The 13877-nt window shown below is 39.8% G+C and overlaps 1 protein-coding gene across 1 annotated transcript in view; it reads right to left on the minus strand.

Annotated features, from left to right (window-relative positions):
- The window catches only part of CDH4 (cadherin 4), a 587236-nt gene that overhangs the window by 11938 nt on the left and 561421 nt on the right, over positions 1-13877 (minus strand). The window contains exons 13-14 of the mRNA XM_089513685.1: positions 2730-2869; positions 1346-1510 (exon numbers count right to left, since the gene is read on the minus strand). Of these exons, the coding sequence (XP_089369811.1) occupies positions 1346-1510; positions 2730-2869 (305 nt within the window). The remainder of the gene's footprint in view (positions 1-1345; positions 1511-2729; positions 2870-13877) is intronic.

The following is a 13877-nucleotide window of genomic DNA, read 5'->3' on the forward strand; positions in this document are numbered from 1 at the left end:
CAAAGGTGGATCAATTAAGATCTGCTCCCATAATCCACGAGATGTTGAATATCTCTGTGATGTTAATTGGAATATTCATGAACAATTCATGAAAGTTGGAAAGTCATGGAAACAGGCCCTTCTGAATGCCTATTTGAATATAATGATGAGCCAGAGCTTGGAAAAAGTTACTTCCTTGAACTACAATATCCAGCTGGTCAGTAGTTACTCTGGTTGAGTATTCTGGGGGTTATAGCCCAACAAAGTAATATTTCCCAGTTTTCCAAATAAAATATCCAGCATCCCCAGAATGAAGGATTACAGTGCAACACTTGAAGGATTTATGATAAGTGCATGCCTACAAGTACTCAAGTGTTTTTTTTCCACAGGATCCCCTGGAAACATGCCATGCACTCTGCACACATGGCTACTTTCACAGCTGGCTCACCACTACACAAAGCAGTTGATTGCTTTCTTTGCTGGCTGCTGCTTAAGTTACTTATAGGGTTTAAATGTGCTGTTACTAAATTGTGATTGTATTGGTTGTTTCCTTTGTAAATGTTATACTTCGTTTGCCTTGGGCTATCTGTTGGAAAGGCAGCCAGTACTTGATGTGGATGTGAATAAATAAGAGTATAAACAAATAAAGCACTGCAACACAGCTAAAGGTTGGAGAACTAACTTGTTGGACTATGGCTACTAGAATACAGCTCCCTGATGTGGCTCTCAATGCAATCATGGATCTGGGATTGTCCTAGGACAAGTTCTAGGTTCTGAACTGGTCCATTGTATTGTTAGGTCCACTGTATTGTTAATCAGATTTCCTGAAATACAACACATTGTGGAAATGCAGACCTCTCTATCATACTGAGAACAATTTCTGACATTTGTCTCCATTTCAAGAGGAGTTTATCATGCAATAGAGACATCAAATACATGAACAACAAAGACCTCAATTTGATTTGGATGTGCAGAATTACTAAAGCAGTTCTGTAGTTTTTATTTACTTAATTTACTTAAGGGAGTAAGTTTTTGGAAGATGAACAAAGTACAAGTCTAATGTTAAAATACATCAAAATATGTTTTTTTCCTTGGCAAATAGTGACAGTCCATGTCTGTCTGTCGCATGCCTGCCTAATATTTATCTGTTTTATACTGTCCATGTTATCAGCAGCAGGTACACAGACCTCAGGAAAGTTAATGTTTTGGACTACAGTTGCCAGAATCCTCCAGGCAACATGGTCAGTGACCTGGCTGGGGATTTTGGGAGCCATATTCCAAAAGAGTAATGTTTCATAGCTATAAAATGGCCCTTCTGGCTAACTGAGCCTGCAGCAGAGATGTAAGGTAGCTCACAAGAACATACCTCATTAATAAAGTCCCCAATGTCCCCAGGATGGGGGATTACAGGTCTTATAGGATACTGGGGCTCAGCGCCAATAGGTCGCTCATCTACTCGACGGACTCCATTTGCTTTGTTCAAAACATGATCCATGTTCTCTGGCTGCTGAAGTTGGCTTAAATCATAATCCTGTAACAAATGGAGAAGCAGAGAATAAGGCTCAGACAGCTTATCACTGAAAATCTTGAAGTGACTCTAGGCTGTCAGGGCAATAAATAATCCGATTGGCTCTAGTTCAACTGGAACTGAAGCAGAACCATCTCACTATGAGGCATTTGTGCCTGCACCTGCTTAAACATATCTGACACATATGCTAGTGGTCATTTGATGGGGGGGAGCTGAGAAGAACCACAGGCATATCTGAGAGCTGAAATAAGCCAGCATTGTTTGAAATTATTCATTTTATGTGTGGATAGGAAGCCTCTCTGAGTGGGTTAATAAAAGAAATAATGCCCACTTTCATGACCACCTTATGGACTGCAGAATTAAGTGAATCTCCAAAGATTTTATTTGTGACAGAACAGCCACACTCATGATAAATCTAGAATCCAAGCCAAGTCTGAATTGCCATGCTTTACTAGGCCTATCTGGAAACATCTCAGCTCTGGCATGAGAATGTAACATCACAGTTCCCATGATGCCCAATTGACCATAATCAGTTTTTTGCAGGTCATAAACAGGTCCTCCCAGCTATCCTCCCTACCTCTGTGCTGGTCCTTATTTGTATCATGAAGTCCACAACAATGTTTGATGTATGGAAAGTCTTGGGCAAGCCTAGCCTCTGTCTTGTCTTTCTTGTCTGGATGTGACCTTTGGTAGGGTCTTGAGCACTAAACTCTCATTATCTAGCAAAGAACCATTTCCAAGCACCAAACAGAACTCAATATCCTACCTATAAAAGTTTCAGAATTGGATCCAGAGACATGTGAAAACATTTTATTACCTGACACAAGGGACAAGATAGTTTTTGCCATTTATTCTACATATATAGAGGCTGGTTGGATTGGGAGTTGAATATTATTTCAACATTAGGGACAAAATAGCATTCCTCACTGTACTCCAGGGCAGTGTTAAGTGATTGGATAATGGGAAGGCTGCACAGAACATACAACATAATCCCCTAATACCCTGCCAGTGCTCTATGTTCCCCTCTCCTCCCCCTGCATCTGACACATAGGGTTGCTGACTCAGACTGCCTAATGATTGCATTACACACAGTTCAAGTATTGTGACTGATGTTCAAGTGCAATGCACAAGTAAGTATGGCAGTAGAGCTTTTGGAATGCCTACAGTGCAAGTGAACACATTGGGTCATGCGTTGATTTCCCAATGAAGATGATCTCCTCACCTGGTCTTCTTCTCCACCTCCTTCCTCATCGTACTTCAGAATATTATCCCGGACATCATCCTCTGGATCAATGAGAAGCTGCTTTGTGTGCCTCTCCTTTTCCCTGCGCTTCATCCATACTACAAAAAGTAAAACCATGGCTGCAAGACAAACAAAGAGAAAGACACAGTTGAAAGGGGTGACCTATGTTTCCTATTGAACTATCATCCTTATTTCAAAGGAGGTACTAAAAGTGTCCCATCTTTTTCTCTGTAAATGATAGATTGTATTTGAAAATGCGATGCTAAGACTGGAGCCATAAAAATGAGAACAAATGGAGGAAACAAGTATCACCCTCTGTGCTGTTAACAATCATTATAACAAGGGTTACAGAAACTTTAAATAGTTCCCCAACCTGAATTCCATCACAATGTATATTTCAAATGAACAAAATAAGAATAAATTAAATATGGCCTAATTTTCAATGCATCACAAAATACATTCTGAAATGGGAATAATTACTTTCTTGTGCCAGACGAACAGGATATGTTAGCTGGTACTGTTTTAAAAAGGTAAAATTAGGCACTCACTGATCATGGTAGGAGTAGGCAATTTGCTACTACCTGTGTTTTGAACTACAGCTCCCATCATCAACAGCTACCATGGTGGAAGATCTTGAATTATAGTAGTTGTAATCCAAAACATTTGGAGAGTACTAGGTTGCCTACCCTAGATTTGGTATAGCCTTCACAGTGAAAAGATGGCAACACTTACTGACATTGTACTACGCTGGGGAAATCCAGTGGAAAACAAGGCCACATTGTGCTTAAGAGCCTACATTGTGCTTAAGTAGACTAAATATACACTCACAGTTACACAATGGCTACACTACACCATTCTTCTATTGAATATTGACACTGTGCAAATCACTGTGTACTTGCCAGTGTGCCTGCTCATTGTACCATTGTGCAATGGGGAATGCATATTGGCTGTTTTCACACTCCCAGTGAATAAAGTGATACACTTAAGGCACTAACAAATAGTTTTGCAGCATCTAGGAATATGCAACAGCATGGATGACATCTTGTTAGTTAGTTCCAACTAGAATAGACCCATTGAATAAGCTGTTATATGGTGAATAAATATGTAGGTAAAACCAGCTGATTTAATGACTCTACCCTAGTCAGCTAACAATATGATGTGTACCCATGTGAGATGGACACAGCTGTGAAACTTCACACATGCAGTACTGAATACGTCTGAATACAGTGGGCCCTTATTATCCATGGGGGTTCAGTTCCAGAACCTCCAAACATAGCAAAAACTGTGGGACCTCATGCCCAATGGCATTTAATGGCAGCGCGCAGGCATGCAGTCACTCTTCTAGAACTGAGTGCATGCACAACCATTGAAGTCAATGGAGCTTGCTGTCTGCAGATGTTCAAATCTGTGGATGGCAAGCGGTTGGGGCAGATGTGCTGTACATCTAGTGCACAATGACCAGAAAAGTACAACACCATAGAGTCATAGAATCACAGAGTTGGAAAGGGCCTCATGGGCCATTGAGTCTTCTCAGAGAAGGATCTCCAGCTCTGTATGTAAAGGAATTTATATATGTCTATGACACCAACAGGATCCTAGCTAATGGCCTACCTAAATTCATGGAAATGACAAGGACTCATCCCAATAGCTGGAGCATAAAACAGAAACACTATTTATAACCTAATCATTTGTTGAAAAGTATCTTAGTTCAAGATGTACCTTGGTTCAGCCATTAATCAAAATGGTAACGTAGTCAAGAAATCAGAAGAAGACTAGTATTATAACATGCTCAAGCATAAAGATATATCATTGAATACAAAAATCAGGATTGTCCATGTCATAGTATTTATGATATCTGTGTATGATTGTGAAACCTGAACATTGAAGCAAGCTGATAGGAAGAAAATGCTCTTAGTCTGTATGAGGCAGCTTCCCATGTTCTTATGACCGATTGCTATGCTTCACTCTGTCTAGTTGCTGTCTTCAATGCTTTGCTCACATTAGTTTGATGTACTGAAGTGGAAAGTAGACCTTAGTGATGATAAAATGTGTACTTTAGTACATTTTCCACAAGAATGTACTCTTGCCCACTTTGTGGACTTCATTTTGTAGCAAGATCATTGAATTTTCTTTCAAAGAAGGCAATGACAAGCAACTCTACCATCATGAATGCTGCAATGGTACTACTATTTGATAGATTTAGAGGACTTCGTTTTAAATTAATAGCTGCTGTTTGGTGTTTTGATTGCTTTCTGTGGGGCTTTTAAATGTGTTTTTATGACAGTTTTATGGATGGCATTGTTATCACTGTTGCACAGTGCTTTGTGACAGACAATGTGAGATAACCTGGGTTCTTTTAAAATAAGAAAAGAAGCTGTTTTTTTTTTAAAAAAAGAAATGTAAACACTAAGCAGTTGCTGTGGCACTAAACTGCGATGTTAAATAAAAGAAAATGATGTTCAGTTGCTTTTTGTAGTTTGATGACTGCCTTACTTGTCTGCTTGATTAATAAGATTTTTATGGGGATGAATTAACTATGTCTGGCCTTATGCTTTGGACGTATGTTTTTGTAAATGCCCTTACATGTCTATAAAATTGAACTAAGTAGTCTCTCCATGTCCATATTCACCTAGGGGCTGCTGTGACATTACAACATATGGACATCTATTGTGCAATGGTAACCAGTGGAGTGACTGATGCGCCATGGCCCAATGAACAACGGGCAGTGATGTGCATTGGGACACTCCTTAATGCACATTTGGATGCCAGCTACGAAGTGCTGGAGCACAAAAGGAACTCCCAATGTCTATCACAAGTGCCTGACGCACATTGGAAATACTTTAAAAAAAGAGAAAAGAAAAGAAAAAAGAAATACCTAATGTGCATTAGAATGAGCAGAGCTGATGGATGTGCATTGGAGCACATTTGCCAGTACCTGGATGCACATCTTCACAATTCACTAACAAGGTTTGATTGCTTTTTTTCATCATAGCTGTTACTGTTATGTGAGTTCAAGTTGTTTCTGACTTATGGCAACCCTAAGGCAAACCTATCACAGGGTTTTCTTGGCAGGATTTATTCAGAGGGGGTTTGCCTTTGCTCTTCTCTGAGGCTAAGAGAATTTAACTTGCACAGGATCACCAAATGGGTTTCCATGTCTGAGGAGAATTTGAATTCTTGTCTCCAGAGTCATAGTCCACCACTCAAACCACTATATTGTACTGACTTTCTTGGCAACATAGCTATGTATTTGTAGAGTTACAGAATGTAGAATATGATGATTTTGGACTATATATTAATTCTGCTAAATAACTGGACTAGATAGGATTCTTCCTCATGAGGGTAGGATGTCCACATTCAGAGGTACACACATGAGACTTCTTGTTGTTGTGTGCCTTCAAGTCATTTCTGTCTTATAGTGACCCTAAGGCAGCCTTTCTCAAATAGTGGGGCGGGCCCCCCAGAGGGGGCACGAGGCTCCGTAAAGGGGGGCGCGAGGCTCTGTTATGCAGAGGTGTACTTATAACAATTTTATAGACAAATGATACTATTTACAGTTGCGCGGGGGGGCGCGAAAAGTTTTCTTCTTTCTAGGGGGGGGCATGACAGAAAATAATTGAGAAGCACTGCCCTAAGGTGAACCTATGACAGGGTTTTCTAGGGCAGAGAGTGTGTGACTCAAGGTCCCCCAATGAGTTTCCATGGCTGAATAGCCAAATGTGCATTAAGGAATGCCCCAATGCACATCACTGCCCATTGTTCATCAGTCACTCCACTGGTAACAATTGCACAACAGATGGCCATATATTGTAATGTCACAGAAGCCCCTAGGTGAACCCTCATCACCAGAGTTGTAGTCCCAAAGTCCTGTTTCTCCATACAAACGGTTGGTAGGGGAGCACACAGCCAAGTAGGGAAAGGGGCGAAATAGAGGTCTAAGGGATCTCTCTCTATGGCCAAGTGTAATATCTATCTATCTATCTATCTATCTATCTATCTATCTATCTATCTATCTATCTATCATCTATCTATCTACCTATCTTTATTGCTGTTAATGTGACATAGTAGTTAAATGCTGGTATTGCAGCCACAATGTTGTGAATTCAGTCCCAGAGGGCTTCAGGTTGACTCAGCCTTCCATCCTTTCGTAGGTTGGTAAAATGACTACCCAGTTTGTTGGGGGCAATTGGTTTACAGATTGCAAACTACTAAGAGAGTGCTGAGTTCACTGTGAAGTGGTATAGAAATGTAAATGATATTGCTATTATTATTATTATTATTATTATTATTAAACTGGGGGGTGGGTGGAGAACCTGTATTTCCCTCGGCTTTTCTGTCCATAGTCCCTCATCTTTCTTCCTTGCTAAATGGTAGAATTAGGTTTGAGAAAAGCCTTTCACTGGCACCAGTTGGAGGACTTTTCTAAGCAAAGCTGCCATTCAAGGAGAAACATTCAGCAGGGTGGGGTTTGGACCATTCACTTCATCCCACTTCATGTAAGTGGGGAAGGATTAAAATTTTACTTCTCACATGCTGTGATAAACAGCATTATCCCAAATCAGCTTCCAAGTTATAAGACTTGGGGGGGGGGGGGGGAGGAACTCAGTCATATTAATTTGTAATTTTATCATTATCAAATGCACAGACTGGCACAGTCATAAGCCACTGAAGGTTGTTTTTAATGAACATAGTTAACTGCCACTTACATCAGCTCCTTGAGATTTTGCTCACTTCTTTTTGTGAAGCTGTAACTACTCTGCTGTATGTGTTTTGAAGGGACACTTATTCAGACTGTGCCTCCTAGAATGCTACAGTTAGCATGGCCAATAACCATGCTGGCTGGGGGACTCTGGGAGGTATAGTCAAAACATTTAAGTTTTTCAAGTTCTGCAGGGGAAAAAAACAATAAAAAGATTAATGGGAGGGTGCATGACTGAGCAGGCAATAGATTTCACAGTGACTTTCTTACTTTTATTGTCAACTTGACATGCAAAAGCTAGCTGCTTACCTTTGTTGCTGTTGTGTGCCTTCAAGTAATTTCCAACTTATGGTGACCCTATCATGGGGTTTCCGTGGACAGATTTGTTCAGAGGGGGAATTCTATTGCCTTCTTCTGAGCCTGAATGTGACATGCCCAAGGTCACTCAATAGGTTTCCATGGCTGAGTGGGGATTTGAACCTTGGTCTACACCTACCTCCAACTCTCAAACCACCACATCTTGCTGGGTGATTAATTATAATCCCCAAGAAGATATCGATTAAGAATCAACATCATGTATCATTTGTTATGAAGGAGGAAACCCTAAAGAATTTTCTCTTAGTTGGCCCTTGATATCTACTGGATTTTGGTTCCAGGACTCTCTTGGATACCATAATCTGTGGATGCTCAAGTCCCATTATGTATCATTATGCATAGTAAAATGGTGTTCCCTTATATAAAATGGCAAAATCAAGGTTTGCTTTTTGGCCTTTTTTGGATATATATTTTCAAACTGTGGATAGTTGAATACATGGGTGCAGAATCCATAAATACGGAGGACTGACTGTAATCATTCTTTTGGCAATAGCAAATGATCCCTTGGATCCCATCTTGCGAGAAAGATGGCTATTAATTAAATCAATGAGAGGTACAGACTGGTTGGAAGTTATCCATTATCAAATCCATAGGTAAGTCTTTTTTATATAGGATAGAGCTTGAAAAAGTTATTTTTAGAACTAGAACTCCCAGAATCTTCCAGCCAGCATGGTCACTTTTCAAGTGCTAGTTTTGTGAAACTGGAGTGGCAGGGAAAAACATTGTTGGAGTCTGGACCTTAGTTTGAGAAAAGACCTCCTTTGAGGGGAGAAATTATCCCTCTTCTATTCTAGGAATGCTCTAATTTGAGCTGCTTCACTCACAAATTTAGAGCTCTTCTGCTTTGCATAAACAATGCATGTCCAGTCATGATTCATTTGTGCAATGTTACCAAGATATGGCCTCAGTATTGGAAAACTGTAATCTGTAAAATGGTCCTGAGGGAGTTCCTGACAAAATTGGAACCTGCACCCTGGTCTCTTATGCCAAGTGGTACACTGAATTTGTACTCTGTCCTTCTGAATGAGGCTGCCATAAGCACAACACTTCACCCAAAGAAAAGCAGCAGCAATTTTCCCCAAATAATTGCTTTGAATCTCCAAAATCATTGAGGAGCGACATCAACGTGTTCAAACCAGCCATGGGGCCAGCTATTTCAGCAGTGTTTCTCTCCGTACCCCCACCACTCACTGAGTAGAATAAATCCCTTTGAATCTGCAAGATGCTGCAGCTGGGCTAATTTCATTTTAATGATGTGCAATTCTCTCAGAAGGAATGTAACAGAGGCTGGATAAAACATTAGCTCACATAATCCAATTTGGACTTATTCTCCTCCTTTTTTATGGGCTTTCTATATTTCCAAAATCACATTAACAAATGCTCTGAGATACTCTTTCAGCTGCTTTCCTTGGAAAGCAAATCTAGCATCTTTGAACTCTTTACTGAGCAGGCTGGTGGGTTTTCGTCGCGTGAGGAAAGGCAAAATGAAGAACTGCAGATCTGGTTTGCCAGCGTGAGATAATACTTCTTTTGCTCTTCATTTTGCCTGAAGAACAGTTTAGTGAAATTAAATGGATGATATTTTCCTTTCACTGTTGCAAGTTGCCCTATCATTTTCTGCCCCTTGGGGAAAATTTGTATAGGCAGAGCCTGTGTAGTGTTATAGTGTTGGACTAGGACTTGTGAAGTCCTGGATCAAATGTCCACATAGCCATTAAGCTGAATTGCTGTCTCTCAAGCTAGAGCTTATCCACACTACATAATTATAACAATTTGATCCCACTTTAATTGCCATGATTTCATACTATGGAATCCTGGGATTTGTACTTAAAGTACTTAGAATTCTTTGTTGGCGTTCAGGAGAGTGCACTAGAGCTTTGTAGGAGAGAATTCTAAGTCTCCCACTGAACTACAAGCCCCAGGATTCTGCAGAATAGAGCTAAGGCAATTAAAGTTGCATCAAAATGCTATAGGTTATGTACTGTGGACAAACACCTAATTTACATTTTAGGGGTGTTGTGAGAAGGGTATGTACAGTATAGAAAGTCCAGTTTCTAGTTCCCAATGAGCCATTAAACTTACTGACCAACCTTCTGTAAGGCACTCTGTCTGTCAGCTATCTACCACAGAAGGTGGTTATAAGGATAAAGCAAGGAGGAGGACAACTATGGCCTCATTCCCACTTACAGATAAATCGGTGTGTGTTCCGAATCGATGGATTGATTCGACATCAGAGCGTGGTTCCCACTACATTTGCCCCGATTGCATTTTCTGTCATTTTCTGTCACTAAAATAACCCAATTGTGGTTTGCATTTACGAATGAATCAATTCAAAATGATTCGGTTCCAGCCGGCCGAAGGGCAAATTTAAATCAATTCCAATCCCTTGTGGCTCACACTTGCGTTGACTTGATTTGGTGAAAAAGAAGCGGAAAAAAATGAGTGCCAAAAAGACGCAGGTTAAATGGGTCTGATGCATGACCCCCCCTCACGAAATTGCTTCTGCAAATCGATTTAAATGGGAACCAGGGTTGTTTGAACCGGTTCAAATTGAATTGCAATCCTGTTTAAAAGATAGTGGAGAATGAAGCCCAAAGGTGCTGCCTTGAGATAATAGCAGATAAAGTTGGATATACATGAAAACAACAGCAACAGCATGGGAAGAGCAAAGTGAAACATGCATTATGCTGAGATGCTTGAAAATGGGAGGGCGGGGAAGAAATATACAATTTGTTTTAAAATCTATTGTCTATTCACTATTTGTAATATTATGCAGTATGAAAGTTGGGCTGGCAAGAAGTGTAGTCTCAGAGAGGAGTTTTGCATTATCTTGAGATGCTTGGAAAGAGGGTGGGACAAGGAGAAGGAGAGAAATACATTTCATTTTAAAGTCTCTATTAAAATTCTCTATTAAAATTTCAAACATTATGCAGTGTGAAACTTGGGTTTGCCACCAAGTGCACTCTCAAGAGGATTACATTTGGAGTGGAATTGTTTCTAACAGAAATGGCTTTGTTGGTGTGATTCTAGAAACCATCAGTGGCAAAAGACACAGTTTCCTTGCAAAAGGTCCCAAGTTCAGTTTCCATTAAAGGCCAGTGTTGGACTGACATATTTTGTTACCTGTACACAGTGCCCATCCAATCAGCATATAGAATCTGACTGGGAGGACTGAGAACTGAATGTTATGTCAGCATTGTCACGAGGACAGTAAATATCCACCACCACATCTTGGCACGTGATGACAGAGCATGCTGCAGGCATACAGAGATCTATTCCCCCCAACTCTTCACAACTGTTTCTCATTCACTGCTTTGCAGAGATTCTGTCCATTTATCAAAGTGATTCTTAGTTTTGGTGCCCACTGGAGTTTTTGATCTTGACTGGCTACCTCTCTGTCTGCTCATTCAGTCAGAGGCCCAATGGGACAGTCTGTGATGCATCAGGAAGAGGGGATGCAATACATGTTCCTCTCATTGACTTTAATTTAATGGTTTGAACTGCAATCAAGTTGGTGGCAAATCATGATTTATGTAAGTATGTTGACTAATCAAAAGACTGGCACAGTCAGTCTGTAGAGAAGGGAGTGAGAGAAATAGATTATGTAAACTGGATCATGTTCTCCATGGTCCAAGCTACTCTGAAGATATAATCCAGTTAGAGACCACTTTAACTGCCCTGGCTCAATGCTAGAAGATTCTGGGAAATGTAATTTTGCGATACATTTAGCCTTTTCTGTCAGAGAGCTCTGGTGCCATAATAAACTACAGTGCCCAAGATTCCCTAGCACTGAATCTGGGCAGTTAAAGTGGTCTCAAGCTGGATTATTTTTGCAGTGTGTTTTGGACCTATGTTTAACACATCTGAAAATAGGTGAGACTTTTGTTCCAATTTGTTTCTGACAAAAAATTTCCCAAATCCCCAGAATTCTTTTGTAATTTGGATGGAAAGAACATGACAATATACAAAATAAAATAAAATAAGATGCAAATGTATGAGAAAACAAAACTGATATATTTATCCTTGCAGGGCCATTGCTCTTAAAATTCTGAGTTTTAATCTCTGTGTATACAATCCTGTTAGAGACAATTAGGGTTGTTATTATGTGCCTTGAAGTAGACTTTTGGCAACCTCATTTGAGGGTTGTTTCAGCAATATTTATTCAGAGGAGATGTCCCATTGCCTTCCTCTGAGACTGAGAGAATGTGCGTTGCCCATGGTCACCTAGTAGGTTTTCCTTGGTTGAGTTGTGAAACTCTGGTTTTCCAAAACTTCAGTCCATTACTGAAACCACTACATCACACTGACTGCCAAATTATGACAGCTGCTATTGTTTCCTCACAGGCTTCTTGTCTTTAACATGTCCAGCAGGGACTATATTGTCTTCTTTATTCAACTGAAACTGTTGAATTTGGCCAGTTAATATTGGGGGGGGGGGGGGGGAATCAGATCTGAATTCATTTTGAAAGAATTCATCAACTTTTGCACATTTCTTCATGTTCATGATGGAAAGGGGATTGGGTTTAAAAAAACTGAAGGTGAAACACATAGATTTCTCCATCTCTAGACACTGATTAGTACTCCTGCTTGAGAGAAAGCACAACTTCAACTGGACTCCATACCTATGAGAACATATAATTTCATCTAGAATGACGAAATGTTCAAGCATTAAAAAGAAAAGACCTATGAAGTAGAGACAACGGCCTGTACATTTACAAAATAAGCAGTTATATTTTCAGTACAATTTTTAACATAAACATGTTAATTTTATAGTGATGGAACAATAATGGACTATAAATACACATCTGCTTTCTATGAGGATTGCACATAATATAGTTCCCTAATGCCATTTTTTTACGTAGTAAAAATTTGCATGGGAAGTAACTGAAGCAATAAACCACTAAATGGCTTTTTACTTTTTTTGGGCTCAACCTATAAATCAACGTCTAAAGTATGATTTAAACACTTGAGAAAATTCTGTTGACTGAAATTAACTACAGCTGAAAGACATTTGATTTAAGAGAATCCTTTTTCCATTTTCAAATCCATTATCCTGTTCTAAATTATGGGTTTTATTACAAACGCGTATTTTTTTTACATTCATTGTCATTCTAATTGTCTTTTTAATGTTCTGCAGTTATCCTAGGATCACATCAGTGGTGAAAAATGGAACTGGAGATAGGAAGATCTTTTTCACTTCCATTCTCACTTTTTAGATTTTGTTTAATGGGGGGCAACATAGAGTGTCCAGGTGTGGCCTTTTTACACTTTAAATAGCTGAACAACAACAACAAAAAGGAGAGGATCAGTGTGGTATAGTGCTCTGAGTGTAGAACTAGGACTCTGAGACTCAGGGTTCAAATTCCTACTCATCCATAGACAACCATCTTTGTAGAGGAATTTATGCATGCAGAAGATCCCAAAAGAGCAGTGCAGTGTATTGGTTTGAGTGTTGGACTAACTTTCTGGGGGACCAGGACTTTAATCCTCTCAGACATGTAAACCCAATAGGTGACTTTGGGCAAGCCACCCTCTATCAGCCTTAGAGGAAGGTGACAAATCTTGCTGAGAAACCTTAGTATAAGACCAAAATCCATGGTGAGCAGGGGGAAATCTACACTGCCATGGTCTTGATCTGAAGATGAACATTCCTCCAAGGTTGCTTCTATGTATAAATTGCCTTGCTAAACTAGCAGGTCTAGATTAGACTGAAACTGGTTGTACATGTGGATTTTCATCAAGATTTGTAGTTGTAATCCACAAAAGGCAGCACAGGGGCTTGACTAGGGATGTACATTTCCTTGAACTCTACAGCATGATAGCAATGTCTGTTTCCAACATTTGCCACAGGCTATGTACATGTTGCTGCATACAATAATATCCCCAAATGGGTCCAGTTTTTCCCTTAAGCTCTTGAGTGCTTTTGTGTCATTAACTGCATTTGAAGCTAGTCAAGGAATAGCCAAAAAGCATAGGATATGACGAGGTGTAATTCTTAGAAGTTTGGACATTTTAGCCAATATCCAAAACTGAGCAAGCATACAGTTTCATGA

This window comes from Sceloporus occidentalis, unplaced genomic scaffold (assembly GCF_023333645.1).
Source record: "Sceloporus occidentalis isolate IW3139 unplaced genomic scaffold, rSceOcc1.0.p SCAF_3, whole genome shotgun sequence".
Lineage (NCBI taxonomy): Eukaryota > Metazoa > Chordata > Lepidosauria > Squamata > Phrynosomatidae > Sceloporus > Sceloporus occidentalis.